At 30.8% G+C, this 18,140-nt stretch overlaps 1 protein-coding gene and 1 long non-coding RNA gene across 2 annotated transcripts in view; both read left to right on the top strand.

The window, feature by feature from the left end:
* Nucleotides 1–475: 475 nt before the first annotated feature.
* LOC141326524 (uncharacterized) lies at nt 476–1,344 on the top strand. Its single transcript, XR_012353908.1, has 2 exons — nt 476–601; nt 718–1,344. It is a non-coding gene; the product is annotated as an uncharacterized lncRNA (long non-coding RNA).
* Nucleotides 1,345–10,787: 9,443 nt separating this feature from the next.
* The window catches only part of LOC141325972 (disks large homolog 5-like), a 51,485-nt gene continuing 44,132 nt past the window's right edge, over nt 10,788–18,140 (top strand). The window contains exon 1 of the mRNA XM_073834689.1: nt 10,788–11,565. Within this exon, the coding sequence (XP_073690790.1) occupies nt 11,268–11,565 (298 nt within the window). The 5' untranslated portion in view covers nt 10,788–11,267. The remainder of the gene's footprint in view (nt 11,566–18,140) is intronic.

Raw genomic sequence — 18,140 nt, 5'->3', positions numbered from 1 at the left:
AGAAAATGCATTATTTTGCAATATTTATAATATATAACAATTTATTATATAAATATTGTAAAATATTTTTTTATTTCTAAAAACAAAGTGTATATATAACTGATATCTTATATACGTTTATATACAATTATTATTAATATTTATAATATAATCAATAATAATGTATTTTATTTATTTACATATATAAAATACATTATTATTAATTATATTATAAATATTAATAATACATTGTATATAAACATATAAGATTTCAGTTTTAATATACAGTAGTTTTGTGTGTCAAGGACTCAATTCTTAATTTGGAAATGCAAGATACTGAAGTGTTGAACAACGCTTTCAATCGGCAGTCTAAACGAGCCACTTTAGAGAGCCACTGCTGTAGAGTAGAAGATCACATGCATCAATTTACATTTCAAATATTTCAAAACTGAATACGCTTAGGAAAAAGTTAAAGACTAAAGCTGCTTTAAATCCACAGGGAGCAGGAACCAAGGATCGCACTTTAGTTCGCATCATGGTGACCCGCTCTGAGGTGGACATGCTGGACATTCGTCAGGAATACATGAAGAACTATGGGAAATCTCTATACACAGCCATATCTGTGAGTACCTGTGTAACAACAACCCTCAAAATGTCCTTAATGTTTTTGAGTATTGAGAATTAAAACACTGTAATGATGATAATAATAATTGTAATCAAACTAATTTGCACTTCTAGGGTGACACCTCAGGGGATTATAAGAAACTACTGCTGAAGCTGTGCGGTGGAAGCGATTAGAAGATACAGATGCTTTCAGACACTCAGAGGACAAGAAGCCACACACATCTTATGCCTTACTTTCGTTTGCATTCTTACATACATGCATGTTTTACCGTACTCAATGCAAAAGCACATGTGTGCATATAAGCTGCACGTTACATTTCATGCTCTTCTTTTACTATATTTTTATGTCAAGAGTAGCAAATTATATCTTTCTGTGCCTTCTATGCTCAAAGCAGTGGCTTAGCCAATTATTGTTTATATCAGCATATATATTTGATGTATGCATTTCCTCCAAGTATACTTTGTTTGCAAGTTTATTCAAGACAATTGAGGATTATGTATTGTGCACAGATCTGAATGCCAAAAAATGCTTTTAAACATTTATGTATTTTAATATACATATACTAGGGAAAATGTGCCATAAATGTTAGTTTTAGTTATCATGTTGGGCATAAATTAACATTTTATAGTAAAGAAATTTATATTTACTGCATCTTATGCATACAACACTCATATGTTTAATTATACACACTTCTTTTGTTGTATCCTCCCTATTGAGGCCAAAAAAAAGTGGTAATGATGGTGCTGTCTTTGTGTTTTTTCATGTTTCCTCTGTACAGAGCCAAACACATATATGAAATGCTAAGTAAATCCTGCCTGAAAGAGATAATAACTCAAGCGTTCAACTCGAATTAAGTTGGTATTTCTTCAACCGCCCCTTTGGTACTATCAGTGCTGACTTCTAAAGCTAATTCAGCTGTGCCCTCAAAAACACCCTGATAAATATTAATAACAACATTCATATAATTATTCCTACTAGATCAGGCATAGCTCACAGTCAAACTGTATTACAATCGACAGAATAAACATGGGAGATTTCTTATCTAAAGTGACATTACCCAGGCAAAAATTATAATCATAATCATAATTAGATGCAAATCTTAAATGGCATAATGGAAATTATTTAATATTCCTATAGGATTTTTATAGTTTTATATAAAAACTTATGATAATATAATTGTCAATAAATAAAATCACTCGACTTAATATTTCTTGTAGTTATCCCAAGGTCCGGATGATATAAAAAATCTAATATACATAGAGGGAGCAATATAGGATTTTTATAGTTTTATAAAAACATTTAAAATAATGTAAAATTTAATATATACATTTAATTATTAATAATTAAAATTACTTAGTATTTTGATAGTTTTATAAAAAATATTTAAAATAATGTGCAAACTTTATATTTAATTTAATATAATGTAATTGTAATATTTTTTTTTTGTTATCTCAAGGTCTGGACAATATAAAAAATAAAATATACATAGAGGGAGCAATATAGGATTTTTTATAGTTTTATAAAAACATTTAAATTAATGTACAATTTAATATAATAATATAAATAATAATTAAAATTATTTAGGATTTTTATAGTTTTATTAAAAACTATTACTTAAGGTCTGGACAAGATAAAAAAAATATATATACAGAGAAGGAGCAATGTAAAAATATAAAATATATCTCTCATTAAACACATGATGAAAAATTCAAGTAATTAAAATAATGAATGTAATATCCAAGATATATTAAGATATTCATAGTTTTATGAAAACGTTAAACTATTTTATTTTATTGTAGTTGTAAAAAATATTTTATAAAATGCATTATTTTACAATATATACATTAAAATCTTAGATTCAATTTATTAAAAATTTTTATGTAGCTTTTTATAAAACTATAAATATCTTACACAATGCATATTATAAAATAAATGCATATATTTTATAAAATGCATTATTATATAAATATTGTAAAATAATGCATTTTATAAAATTGTATATTTATTGAAAAATACTTTATAATAAATAATTTTATATATATATATATATATATATATATATATATATATATATATATATATATATATATATATATATATACATACATACATATAGTTATATATAGTTATCCCAAAAGAATCTTATATATTTTTTTTTTTTTTTATAAAAGCATTTAAAATTTAATATAAGAATATAATTATTAATCATTACTTAATATTTTTATAGTGTATATGAATTTATATTTAAGAAACTATAATAATATAGTTTTATAAAAAAAAAAAGTGAAACTTTTATATAGGCCTAATATCTTAATAATCTAATATTTTTGTAGTTATCTCAACATCTGGACAATATAATAAATAAAATATGCATAGAGGGAGGGGTGTGTGTGTGTGTGTGTGTGTGTGTGTGTGTGTGTGTGTGTGTGTGTGTGTGTGTGTGTGTGTGTGTGTGTGTGTGTGTGTGTGTGTGTGTGTGTGTGTGTGTGTGTGTGTGTGTGTGTGCGTGCGTGCGTGTGTGTGATACACGATTAAACTAACTAGAGTCATATGACATAAAATGTATTTTAATTTTTAATTTGCTTAAACCAAAAAGAAATATATAGAAACATTCCTGTTTTAATAGCAAAACAAGTAGTCAGTAAAGCTGAATGTCTTGTATACCCTCTTAGTATTTCTGCCACTTGTAATTAGCCGTGTTTAAAAAAAGATTTTAATAGCCAAGGAGGTTTTTAGCTCACTGTGGCTGAATCATGGGGAACATCCATCAACCCGCTTCCCGCAGTGCAGGCCGAAGAAGAAGAGTCGCTGCTCCCAGATCAACTCCAATACAACATCCTGGTTATTTATACCAAGGCCAAACTGCTGAAGACGGAAAGATACATGAGTGGAATTTAGTTAAACAAGTTCATCGAGAACACAATATGACAGTCAGTCATGATGTCAAAAAAAAAAAATTGAAATCATTTCCAGTTAGATTTTAGTTTAGAGACAGGACTTTTATTCTGTAATATAGTGTTCGCTTATAAAACTAAAGGCATGAAAACTAATATGTTTGATTGGTATAAATAAATAATATGTAAATATAAATACTACGATAGTGAGTCAGTAAAAGCAAAAGCTGCCTCACACATTATGACTCAGGAGTTAAATTCAGGATATTATTGTTTACACCAGTAGAGGGCACAATTACCCTGTTTATGTAAAATACTATGACGAACAATGCAAAAAAAAAAAGACATTTCATAAATGTCAGTCTATTATGGTATTTTTAAATAAATAAATAAATGCATGTATATGTGTTTTCTTTTACGTTAACCTTTTAACGTTTTTTAATCTCTGAAAATTGATTACATCAGTTTGTTTTTCCAGGAATAATCGGAATTATTATCATTATTATTTTTATTTTTAGAAAACAATTATGTCATTTTGCAAAAAATACTGAGTATGTCCACATTTTAAGTGGAAAATAAGAGAAAAATACTGAGTATGTTTTTTTAACTGAAAAATAAAAAATAAATGCTGAGTAGGAATTATTTTTATTTTATTTTAAATGACATCTCATAAATGTCAGTATATTATGGTATTTTTTTAATAATTAAATAAAACATGCAGAAACCCGAGTGTTTTCTTTTACATTAACCTTTTAACGTTTTTTAATCTCTGAAAATTGATTACATCAGTGTTTTTTTGTTTGTTTTTTGAGGACAAGACTTATTATGTTCTGTCATTTTGCAAAAAATACTGAGTATGTTTTTTTAAGTTGAAAATAAGACAAAGATACTGAGTATATTTTTTTAACTGAAAAAAATAAATACTGAGTAGGACTTTTTTTTGTTTGTTTTTTTTAAATGACATTTCATGAATGTCAGTCTGTTATGGTATTTTAAAAAAAAGTAAATAAATACATACGCAGAAACCTGGGTGTTTTCTTTTTGGTCAACCTTTTAACGTTATTTAATCTCTGAAAATTAATTACGTCAGATTGTTTTTCCAGAAACAATCGAAATTATTATTATTTTTATTTTTAGTGAACAAGACCTAATAGGTTCTGTCATTTTGCTAAAATAATACTGAGTATGTTTTTTTAGCTGAAAATTGATTACATCAGTTTGTTTTTCTAGAGAAAATCTGAATTATTATTATTGTTATTATTAGTTTTTACAGAAGAAGACTTAATATGTTATATAATATAAGTTTATTTAACTGAAAAAAAAAATACTGAGTAGGATTTAATTATTTATTTTTTGAAATGACATTTTATCAGTTTGTTTTTCCAGAAATAATCTAAATTATTATTATTATTTTTTTTGTTTTTAAAAAACAAGACTTAATAAGTTTTTTGCAAAAAATACTGAGTATGTTTTTAAAGTGGAAAATAAGACAAAAATACTGAGTATGTTTTTGTAACTGAAAAAAAAAATCACTTAAAATGACATTTTATAAATGTCAGTCTGTTTTTTTTATAATTAACTAATATTTAAATTATTTTTTTAATAATCAAATATAATCCTTTTTAATTTAAATATTAAATATTTTTCTTAAATGTTATGGTATTTAAAAAATAAATAAATAAATACATACCTAGAAACCCGAGTGCTTTCTTTAACCTTAACATTTTTAATCTCTGAAAAATTAGTTCCCCAGAAATAATTGTCTTTCAGCATGTAGTTCAAAAATTAAATAGAAATCAATTTAAAATTAACAACAGTCTTGATTATTCAAGGCTTATACAGAAAATGAGGTTCCACTGAGAGCAATTAACTTATATCTAACCTCTAGATAAAATAAAAACCAAAAATCTGTTCACACATAATAACCATGTCTTTTTAAAGACTGTTTTTAAATTGTATTTACCTCTGTGTGCTATTCCCTTCACAGAAAAGGTCCACAAGGCTGCATAGAAGTAGTCATTTTATCATCAATCAGTCACAACAAATAACTATTTTACATGTCTCTTTATGAGATCTTCTTTAATTACATTCTACCAGATGCAGACAAAGATCTTCTGTATCTGTGTCTTGATTTTTGGAGAAGTGTATCCAGACATGTGTGTTCTCTAATTGGCAGTTGTTGGTTTTATCTAAGCATTGACAACACTCACTTATCCTTCGCGTGGGAGTTCAGTGTAAAACAGTTTCAATTTAGAGCAACCAATTTGCAGTGTCACAAGGTTTGTCAGATGGGAGTAACCCACCCTGCTTTGCTGACATGTGGTTCTTTCCATCTGTCAGCTGTGTTTCTGCACACTTTGTTAGGTCTTGCATAACTCAGATCAATTGGCGTGAGAAGTGATAGTTCATTAGTTCACCGTGTTTGCATGTGTCTGACACACATCCTTTGCACCTCTTGTTATCTGCGTTGGTAGTCCAATAAAATGAGTCAGTCTGGTTTAATCCCTGTGTTTATCTCTCTTTGTATGTTTGAGGTAACTGATAATTGACTGGATACTTATTAATCTGCTTTGCGTTACCATGTTAAAACCCAAAGTGGCCTCTTATAGCTTGTGAACTCCACGTAACCTTTAGTTCTTCATCCGTAAGGCGGTCTGAGCCGTAGTGCTAATGATGGAAGTCATTTCATGAAGATGTGTAAACACTCTTTCAGCTCCCACTTTTATACTGGCTTTCAGCATTATGATGTGAACTTTGAACATTAAGGATGGATGGTCTACAAAGGCATAAATCAGAAATGCTCTTGCTTATATGGATGATATTAAATAAACAGGGATTGAGCAGGATAATCATTTTTCACATGCTATCCAGAATCGTGGGGTGTGGAGTTTGTTCTTGTAATATGAATCTCAGAAAAACAAAATGTGGAAAATAAGACAAAAAATACTGAGCATGAATGTTTTTAAGAAAACAAGACTTAATGTGTTACGTCATTTTCCTTTTTCAGATGAATCTCGATTTAAGATTTTTTTTTTTTAAAATAAAACAAATACTGAGTATGTTTTTTTTTAAACTGGAAAGTAAGACAAAAAAATAGTTTTTTTTTTTTTTCCCAGAAAACAAGATTTAATATGTTTTGTCATTCTCAGATGAATACAACTCGATTAGATTTGTTTTTAAGAAAAAAAAAAAAAAAAGACAAGATACTGAGTATGTTCTTTTTTTTTTTTTTTACCGGAAAATAAGATTAAAAAATAGGATTTTTTTATTTGAAAACAAGACTTGTCATTTTCAGATGAATACAATTCGATTAGATTTTTTTTAAGAAAAAAAAGACAAGATACTGAATATGTTTTTTTTAAACTGGAAAATAAGACTAAAAATACTAAGTTGGATTTTGTTTTTTTATAAAACAAGACTTAATATGTTATGTAATTTTGCTTCTCAGATGAATACATCTCGATGTAAGTTTTTTTTAAAGAAAAAAAAGTATAGAAATTTTTTTTTTCAGAAAAAAAGACTTAATATGTTTTGTCATTTTTAGATGAATAAAACTTTTTTTTAAAGAAAAAAAGACAAGATACTGAGTGTTTTTTTTAAAACTGGAAATCCAACAAAAAAAAAAATACTAAATAGGATTTTGTTTTATAGAAAACAAGACTTAATATGTTATGTCATTTTGCTTCTAAGATGAATACTTCTCAATTTAAGAATTTTTTGAGGAAAAAAAAACTAAATATGTTTTTTTACTGGAAATTAAGATAAAGAAATACTGAATAGGAATTATTATTATTTTTATTTTTGTTTTTAGAGAACAAGACTTATGTTCTGTCATTTTGCAAAAAAAATACTGAGTATGTTTTTTAAGTGGAAAATAAGACAAAAAATACTGAGTTCAGATGAATACAACTCGATTAGATTTGTTCTTAAGAAAAGAAAAAGACAAGATACTGAATATGTTTTTTTTTACTGGAAAATAAGATTCAAAAATAGGATTTTTTTTTATTTGAAAACAAGACTTGTCATTTTCAGATGAAAACAATTCGATTCGATTTTTTTTTTAAGAAAAAACAAAGACAAGATACTGAATATGTTTTTTTTTTAACTGGAAAATAAGACTAAAAATACTAAGTTGGATTTTGTTTTTTATAAAACAAGACTTAATATGTTATGTAATTTTGCTTCTCAGATGAATACATCTTGATGTAAGATTTTTTTAAAGAAAAAAAGTATAGAATTTTTTTTCAGAAAACAAGACTTAATATGTTTTGTCATTTTTAGATGAATAAAACTTTTTTTAAAGAAAAAAAGACAAGATACTGAGTATGTTTTTTTAAAACTGGAAATCCAACAAAAAATAGGATTTTGTTTTATAGAAAACAAGACTTAATATGTTATGTTATTTTGCTTCTAAGATGAATACTTCTCAATTTAAGATTTTTTTGAGGAAAAAAAAGACACAAAAAAAACTAAATATGTTTTTTTTTTACTGGAAATTAAGATAAAGAAATACTGAATAGGAATTATTATTATTATAATTTTTGTTTTTAGAGAACAAGACTTATGTTCTGTCATTTTGCAAAAAATACTGAGTATGTTTTTTAAGTGGAAAATAAGACAATACTGAGTAGGATTTATTTAGAAAACAAGACTTCATATGTTATGTCGTTTTGCTTTTTAGATGAATACATCTCAATTTAAGATTTTTTAAAAAGAAAAAAAAAGACAAAATACTGAGTAAGTCTTTTTAAACTGGAAAATACAATAAAAATATTGAGTAGGAGTTATTATTATTATAAAAAAAACAAGATTAAATATGATATTTAGCTTCTCAGATGAATACAATACTTTTTTTTAAGAAAGGTAGGAAAGTAGGAATTTTCATTATTTTTTATTTTATTATGTTTTATGGACTTAATGTGTTATGTCATTTTGCTTTTAAGATGAATACTTCTCAATTTATTAAGACAAAAATACTGAATATGAATTATTATTATTTTAGTTTTGAGAGAACACGACTTAATATGTTGTCATTTTGCAAAATATACTGAGCATGTTTTTTAAAATAAGACACAATAAGACACAAATAATGAGTATTTTTTTAACTGAAAAATAAGAAAAAATACTGAGTGGGATTTTTTTTCCTTATTATTATTATTATTATTATTATTATTATTATTATTATTAAATATTATTATTATTAAAAAAACATGGCTTAATTTAATATTTTGCTTCTCAGATGAATACAATACATTTTTTAAGAAAAGAAGTCAAAAAATACTATGTTTTTTAAATTGAAAATTAGACAAAAAATACTAAGTAGGACTTTTTATTATTTTTTATTTTATTATTATGTTTTATAGACTTAATATGTTATGTCATTTTGCTTCTAAGAAAAATACTTCTCGATTGAAAATTAAAAAAAAATCCAAAAATACTAAATATTAAAATATTTTCTGAAAACAAGACTTAATGTTATATCATTTTGCTTCTCAGATGAATACATCTCGATGTAAGATTTTTAAAAAGAAAAATAAGTCAAAAATACTGAGTATAAATTATTTTTTTTAGAAAATGACTTAATATGTTGTCATTTTGCTTTTTAGATGAATACATCTCAATTTAAGATTTTTTTAAAGAAGTTTTTTAGTTTTTTTGTTTTTTTTAAGAAAACAAGACTTCATATGTTATTTCATTTTGATCGATCTCGATTAAACTCAACAAATTTTTCTTTAAACTGTAAAATAAGACAAAAATACTGAGTAGGATTTATTATTTTTTTTTTTAGAAAATGACTTAATATATTATGTCATTTTGCTTTTTAGATGAATACATCTCAATTTAACATTTTTTTGAAAGAAAAAAAAGACCAAATACTGAGTGAGTTTTTTTAACTGGAAAATGCAAAAAAAAAAGACTTATGATATTTTGCTTCTCAGATGAATACAATACATTTTTTTGTTTTTAGAAAACAAGACTTAATATGTTATGCCATTTTGTTTCTCAGATGAATATATTTTGATTTAAGATTTTTTTTAAATAAAAAATAAAATGTTTTTTATTAGTATTACAAAAAAATACTAAGTAGGAATTTGTAGTTTTATTAAAAAACAAGACTTAATATGATATTTTGCTTCTCAGATGAATACAATACTTTTTAATAAAAGGAAACAAAAAATAGAATTTTTTTAAAAGTGAAAAATAAGACAAAAAATACTGAATAGATTTTTTTTTTAAAAACAAGACGTAATATGTTGCTTCTAAGATGAACACATCTCAATTTAAGATTTTTTAAAAGAAAAAAAGACAACTGGAAAATAAGACAAAAAATACTGAATAGGATTTTTTTGTTTTGGAAAACAAGACTTAATATGTCAATAAAAAAAATAAACAGACAAAATATATATATTTTTAACTGGAAAATTCTCAATTTAAGATTATTTTATAGAAAAAAAAGACAAAATACTGATTGTCTTTTTAAAACTGGAAAATATGACAAAATATTGAGTAGGATTTTTTTTTAGAAAACAAGACTTAATATGTTGTCATTTTGCTTCTCAGAATAATACATCTCGATTTAAGATTTTTTTAAAAAGGGAAAACAAGACAAAAAATACTGAGTATGTTTTAAAAAAAACAGGAAAATAACAAAAAATACTGAGTATGATTTTTTTTTTAGAAAACAATGTTATGTCATTTTGCTTTTCAGCTAAATACATCTCGATATAAGATTTTTTTAAGGAAAAAAAAGACAAAAAATACTTAGTATGTTTTTTTTACTGTTAAATAAGACAAAAATAGTGGGAAAAGAGTGGGAAAATTCAGTATTCAGTAGGTCCATTTGCTTATTTACATACTTTTTATAAAGCAGAACTTCTAACTTCTAATATTTATTCTGTCATACAGTTTACTTTCTCTTAAACAATTTTTTTTAACTACATTTTGTTATTACAGTGATCTCTTCATCCTGCTTTGAGACCACTTGATAATCTTTATAAACCAGCTACCATGTTCCAAATTTAAATGTATTTATTTATTTAAACGTCTGTTATATTATTACAATATAATAAAATCACAAACAGCACAGTCACATTTACTGAAAATCAACAGTGTGCGTTGTACAGCACATGTTCCAGCGCAAAGTCCCCTTGCACTTGTTATGTCATGATGCATCATCCTCATAACCGTGTAGCCTTTTTTGCCCGAAATTTTGAACAGTAGTGCACGCCCATTGGAGAAAACCAGGTGTGTCTCAGGCAAATCCCCGCCCACTTTACCCTATATGGACATAGTACGGGAAGTTGATTGACAGCAGGCAGCAGCTGCTGAGATACCGAGACATGGCGGAGCGTACAGTTTGAGTAGGGAACGCCAGAAGAGTTGCGCTACTTTTGCTCCCACTTGAGTCCGCACGGTGCCAGATAAATGGCCAAGAAGAAACTATAAACTCAGACGAACATGCTCTTCTCGGCAGCGCAGGGAAAAATGGACGAAGTTGCCTCGCGTAAGTGATCCGGGAGAAATGTCTCGCTGTTTAGTGCAGTCAAGAGCCTCAGGCAACAAACATGGCTTCGGTGCCTTTCTGCTGTTTCTAATGAAAACCCGCTTCATTAAGCCAGCACATCTCATGGCGCATTGGCTCAAATCCTACAAGTGAGCGGACAGAAAGAAGTTCCTGCTGCATTCATCGGGTTTGTGTGTGAGGGGGGATCGGCTCTACGGCGATAGCGCGCAGCTAGCTACTTAGCTAGGGAACTGTAGGAACTGCAATGGAGCCCAAGCACAAAGAGTTACTACACCAGTACCACCAGAACTTACTGGACTCCATCACCGATGCAGACCCCCTGATAGAGCTGCTGAGCAAATCGGAAAGCCTCAGCGAACAGGAAGCCTTCGAGCTGGACCAGAACTGCTCCTCCAGTGCCGAGAAAGTGGACCAGCTCCTGAAGATGCTCATGAACAAGCAGAGCGACCATTTCCTGGACCTCTGTGTGGCCCTGGAGAAGACATACCCTCACCTGTACTCTACCCTCTTCACCAACGGCGGAGGACCAGCTGAGCATTCTGGTAAGATGCACTACATGCTTGATTCACGATGTGTCCTTTAAAACACTGACTGACTTGTAGATGGAGGTGAAAGGTCTAGTAGAGTGTGTGATCTGATTGCTGTAGAAAATGTGTTTTTGCATGCATGATGAGGTCATGCTTTTAATTATTGTGCATTGGATGCTGACATGTGGTGATGACTTGAAATTGTGCTGCAGCTATTTTCAACTTTGGATCAATAGTAAAGTGGATTGGACGGTGATTTGCATCAGAAATACACAAGTTACAATGATGGTTGGTGGTTTAACTGACTTCTAGAGGGAAGTAAAATAACTAATAGAGGGTAGTTTAAAAGTGTGGTATTTTTGTGATCTGATTGCTGTAGAATCTTTGCATTTGCATGCGTGATGAAGTAATGCTTTTGACTATTGTGCATTGCATGTTGATGTGATAATGACTTGAAATTGTGTTGCAGCTATTTTAGCTTTGGAGAGTAAAGTGCTGGATAACAGACTGGGAGGTGAACATGCTTAATTCATGATGTGCATAAGAAATATACAATTGCAATAAGTTGCAACACTAATTTTTGGTGGTCTGTCTGACTTAGATGGAGTCTAGCAGAGGTTGACCATCACACAGTGTGTGATCTGATTGCTGTAGACTTTGTAATTGCATGCAACATAACATGCTTCTGCATTTGCATGCATTATGAGTTCATGCTTTTGGATTATTGTGCATTGCATTTTGACATGTGATGATGATTTGAAGTTGTGCCTGAGCCATTTTTAGCATTGGATCAATAGATTTGAAGGTGAACTTGATTCATGACGTGCATCAGAAATACATGTTACAACACTGATGTTTGGAGGTCTAACTGACTTCTAGATTGAGGTGAAAGGTCTAGCAGAGGTTGACTATCACACAGTGTGTGTGTGATCTGATTGCTGTAAAATCTGTATTTGCATGCAACATAACATGCTTCTGCATTTGCATGCATGATGAGGTCATGCTTTTTAATTATTGTGCAATGGATGCTGACATGTGGTGATGATTTGAATGTGTTGCAGCTATTTTTAGCTTTGGATCAATAGATTGGAAGGTGAACTTTATTCATGACGTGCATCAGAAACACACAAGTTACAACGCTGATGTTTTACAACAACTGACTTCTAGATGTAGGTGAAAGGTCTAGCAGAGGTTGACCATCACACAGTGTGTGATCTGATCGCTGTAGAATCTGTTTTTGCATGCAACATAACATGCTTCTGCATTTGCATGCATGCGTGAGATCATGCTTTTGGAATATTGTGCATTGAATGTTGACGTGGTGGTGATGATTTGAAATTGTGTTGAACCCATTTTTAGCTTTGGATCAATAGATTGAAAGGTGAACTTGATTCATGACGTGCATTAGAAATACACAAGTTACAACACTAATTTTTGGTGGTCTGACTTCTAGATGGAGGTGAAAGATCTAGCAGAGGTTGACCATCACATAATGTGTGATCTGATTGCTGTAGACGTTGTATTTGCATGCAGCATAACATGCCTTTGCATTTGCATGCATGATGAGGTCATGCTTTTGGATTATTGTGCAATGCATGTTGACATGTGGTGATGACTTGAAATTGTGTTACATCTACTTTTAGCTTTGGATCCATAGTAAATTGTTTTGAAAGGTGAACTTGATTCATGATGTACATCAGAAATACACAAGTTGCAACACTCATTTTTGGTGGTCTAATTGACTTCTAGACGGAGCTGAAAGCTCTAGAGGAGGTTGACCATCACACAGTGTGTGATCTTTGTATTTGCATGCAACGTAACATGCCTTTGGATTTGCATGCATGATGAGAACATGCTTTTTAATTATTGTGCATTGCATGTTGACATGTAGTGATGACTTGAAGTTGTGTTGCAGCTATTCTTAGCTTTGGATCAGTAGATTGGGAGGTGAACTTGATTCATGATGTGTTTGGTGTTCTGTATTTCCGTGATCTGATTGCATGCAACAGAACATGTCTTTGCAACTGACCAGCTGAAGTCGAAAGATACGGGAGGTGAACATGCACATCATGCTTGATTCAAGATGTGGATCAGAGCACATGTGTTTAAAACTGATACCTGGTCAAATGTTTTAGATGAATATGAAATATAGAGATTTTTGGAATAGACATGAGTGAACAGATATGTGTAGAAATGGTATTTGCTTGCTCACTTGCATGCAGCATTACTTTGTCTTTGTATTTGTACAGAGGATGAAGTCATGCTTTGGACTATTGTGCATTGGAGGCTGACGTGGTGATGACTTGATGAAATGCTGTTGCATGATGGTTGCAGTTATTTTTAGCTTTGGATCAATATTCAAGTGCTGGAATGGACTAGTTGAAGTCACTCTGGCAAGAAGGATAGAGGATCAGGAGGTGAACATGTGCATTTTATTGGCATCTGTGGTGTCTTGAAGAACCTTTAACACCCATAAACAAGAATCTTTAAGAACCGTTCACTGAAAGGTTCTTTGTGGAACTCAAAATGGTTTGAAAACCCCAGTTTAGAACCTTGATGATGAATATGTTCTTTTTGTTGAATATGAAGAGGCTGTGTGTAAATCTCATAATCGTTTCACGATATTCCAAAGCTGTTGTGTGATGATCAGCATTGGATCAGTGATTAATTGTTGGGAATGACCATTGAAGGCAGCAGACCAGCAGTGTGGAACCGTAATCTTCTACAGGTTGAAATGTGGTGTTACAGATGTGGATGAAAGTACTATTGATTGCTCCTATTGATTGATCTTTGCATCACCCTAGTGTGATGCAAAGATCACACTAGGGTTTCTTGGTCAATGCTGTATGTCTTCAATCTATTACCTGCGATCAGAGAGAAGCATCATGTGTAGCTGAAATAAAGATTTTTCCCCTGGATTAGCCTATGGAGATGTGCTTCTATTTTACCGCCTATGACACGGGTCATATCATTTCCATTTTAATTTTGTTCAAACCAAGCGCTTCCCAGACGCACATCTATGGAATAGGCTATGGGCTTGTTTCCATGGAAACACACTTGCCAGGCTAGCATGGCAAATCAATTTCAACATACATGTGCTGTGTTTGTGGACCTGTAAGAATGGCACTGGAGTCTCTGAAATGGTTTGAAGTGATTGTAATTGATCTGGTTTTGTAATGATGCACTTGCAGATATGTGAGATTAACAATGTCTTTATTGCTACAGAGTGTTCTTGAGGATGACTGTGAGGTCATGAACATCAACTATGAGTCTTTTTTGGAAAGAATATGCAATTGAAGGTGTAGATAGAAGGAAATATGAAGTGGATGTTGATTTTACCCTGAGTAATGGTGGTGTTGAGTGCTTCAAACACTATTGTTGTTGGCTTGAGTGACATTTGATGGTTTCTTTAGCAGTTTTGGTGACGCTGTATTTGGCAGTAACCATGTTTATCCATGCACGTTGTAAGACTTGAGTCTGAGAGTTTTTATTTGTACTTTGTAGTTTTGTTCATGGTTTTGGGAATGAGGGATGCACTTTTTTTTTTTTATAAAGAAATTTACTTTAATTTAGCAAGTATACAATAAACAGCAACCCAGAAATACACTTAATGTAATGTTGGTACTACTACTACTAGTACTACTATTACAATTATTATTATTAAAGCATTATTTTTAAGGAATATTTGCCAGAAAATATAAATACACAAGAAGTAGTTCTTTAAAAAAAAAATAAAGTATGCTTTTTGATGATTAAAAATCTAATGAAACCATTAAAATGGAATCCAGAAAATTTATGGAAACACACAGAATTTGGTAAAAAGAAAAAAATTTGTGGAAAAAAAAAAATTTAAATTTAATTTTGTTAAACTTAATAAATTGCTCTTAAAGTTTGTAAGTTTTATGATTTTAATGAATTAGATATGCTTTTTGATTAAAACAATTAAATTTACCATTAAAACAGAGTCTTCAAAAATTAAGGCTAAAAAAACATTTAAATGCAAAAAAACTGAATTTGGTAAAAATAAAACAATTTGAGGAAGAAAACATTTCATAGGGATTTAGAGATTTAGTTTTGTTGAACTTTTAAGAAATTGCTTTTGAATTGCATACATTTCATGATTTTAATTAATTAGATATGCTTTATGTTCCTGTAATGTTTCTGTTTAAAATAATTATTGTTGGAATCCTGAAAATTAAGTATCACCATAAAAATATTAAGCAGCACAACTGTTTTCAGCATTGATAATAATAAGAAATGTTTCTTGACCACCAAATCAGCTTTCTGAATTTCTGAAGGCCCCAAATATTTTTTTTATTTTTTTTGGTGGTATACATTTATAATGTGAATATGATGTTTTGATGCCTAAATTCACTTGCCACATCTCAAGAGTTTTTTTTATTTTTTTTCCCAGTGTGATAGAATGGCATCTGTCTTATTTGGCTTCCTCCATGTGACAGATGAATTTGTGTAAAACACAAATGAAAATTAGATTTTGACATCAACAAAATGTTTTGATTCTCCATTTCAGACTTCATGGTATTTATTTGCTTTTCTAAATTCAGTTTTATTATTTGCATTTAGCATTGTTTTTTCCTCTTCTGCCCATGACCTTATCACAACAGATCTGTGACCCACCCGTTGAGAGCCTCTGTTCTCGAGCATTACTGTCAGACTCAGTTTACACACACACACACACACACACACACACACACACACACACACACACACACACACACACACTCTCTGGGTTGTGCGCATGCCGGCACAGTCCCATCTGACTGTGTGGTTTTATTTGTGTACACTAACCGCACACACTCAATTGTGCGTAAGAAATCTATGAGCATGGAACTGTATTTATTACCCGGCTGTGGTTATTCATCTCTAGTTTTGTTTCTTTCATGTTGTCTAAGGTCTCTCTCTGAAGATGCTATGTATCCTTTGCAGGGTTTATGCTGATTTGAGCTGAAAGGTATTTCAGAAACGTCTTTTTCCTTAGTACTGTGATTCACTTCATGTGATTATTACGTTTAGCCGTGGTAGTAAGAGCTAAAGACGAGCCTTGTCCCCCTGCAGGCTCCGAACAGCCTGAAATGACTCTGCCGTATGCATGTGCGATGACTTGCATTGATATCAACCTGCTCTGAAGTCATTCTCCCAAGCTGCCACTTTCATTGCCAGGTCTTCCTCCACACACAGACGCACACAGCTGAGAGTGGTGGAGGAGGGGCTGTATGGGTTCAGAGGAGAGGTTTGTAGCGGCAGCTCCAACTGTTCAGCACACAGGCTAAAGGAACCGCAAACAGCATGTCTTTCCACGGAAGGACTCTTCTGTTCACAGCCTCATAAATCAACCAAAATAGGGAGACAAAAGATTAATGTTGACGATCAATCCCTCTAACAGAAGAGGAAGAGTGAGATTTATGTGCGGTAGATGATATTCGAATGGCCGTAGTGCAGACGTGCACATTCCCATAAGCCGAAACACATTGATTGCTGTAAACGCATCCCTGATCATTTCTGTTGACTTGTCATCTTTTTAAATTGCAGCATTTCAGAGGTGTTTTTCTCACACAGACAGAACTATTGTAAAAAATGGTAGCAACATTCTGGGTTTAACTTATTTATTGTTAAAAATTGTTTTTTTCAATATAAATAACTTACTGTACTACTAAAACCACTAAAAGACACAGACACCAATGAAAGAGCCACATGATGAATCAAAGTTCAGCACAAGTAGCTTTTTCACAAGCTGAGGGAAATGCTAGTATAGAAGTCGCAAACCGTATCATGCACACAAACACAAAACACAGTCATGTAGGCCTGGGCGTTTAATCGAAAAGTATTGAAGACCGAAATTCAGACCCTCTAACTGACATATTAATCCAAAAGTAATCTGAACCAAAATTCGGAACCTCTAACTGTCATAATTTTTGTTGGTTATTTCGGTTTTATAATCCGGTTAATACTTTTTCATTACAAACATACTACTGCCTGTGTTGGTGTTATACAGACACATGTCTTTTGCAGCAGGGATGGATGATTAAGCGAAAAAAATTATCAAAACAAAATTTGGAACCTATAACGATCGTAATTTTCCCATTTCAGTTGTTTTATTCTTGTTTATACTTTCCCATTAAAAAAGCGAGGAGTGGAGCGGGAGCGGAAAATTGTGAACCCGGAGCGGAGCTGGAGCTGAGCGATTATTAAATGCACAGAGCGCGGAGGGGAAATTTTTGCCGCTCCACTCGGCTCACTTACTCTGGTGTTTAGTCATGTTTTACGGATGCATTATATGATTTGAGTGGTGCTAGGACTGGAAGATTAATCCAAGTAATTAATGTTCAAACAACGTGTAAAAGTTAGTTTTACATCCGATAACCCCTTTAATACTTACCCATTAAAAATATACTGTCGCGTATAGGGCTGTGCAATTAATCGAAAATTCGGTTTCGATTTCTGCTTCAAACGATCATGAAAATGCAGTAATCGAGATGAAACGATTATTGCGCCCCATATTGCTATCTTTAAATTAATCACTAATATAAAGTTTTGGACCCAGTCATAATCGTGTAAAATAATCGGGATTA

The sequence above is a fragment of the Garra rufa genome, chromosome 2 (assembly GCF_049309525.1).
Source record: "Garra rufa chromosome 2, GarRuf1.0, whole genome shotgun sequence".
NCBI classification, from domain to species: domain Eukaryota; kingdom Metazoa; phylum Chordata; class Actinopteri; order Cypriniformes; family Cyprinidae; genus Garra; species Garra rufa.
Note: the sequence above shows the minus strand (reverse complement) of the source record. Positions and strands in the feature narration are given on the sequence as shown.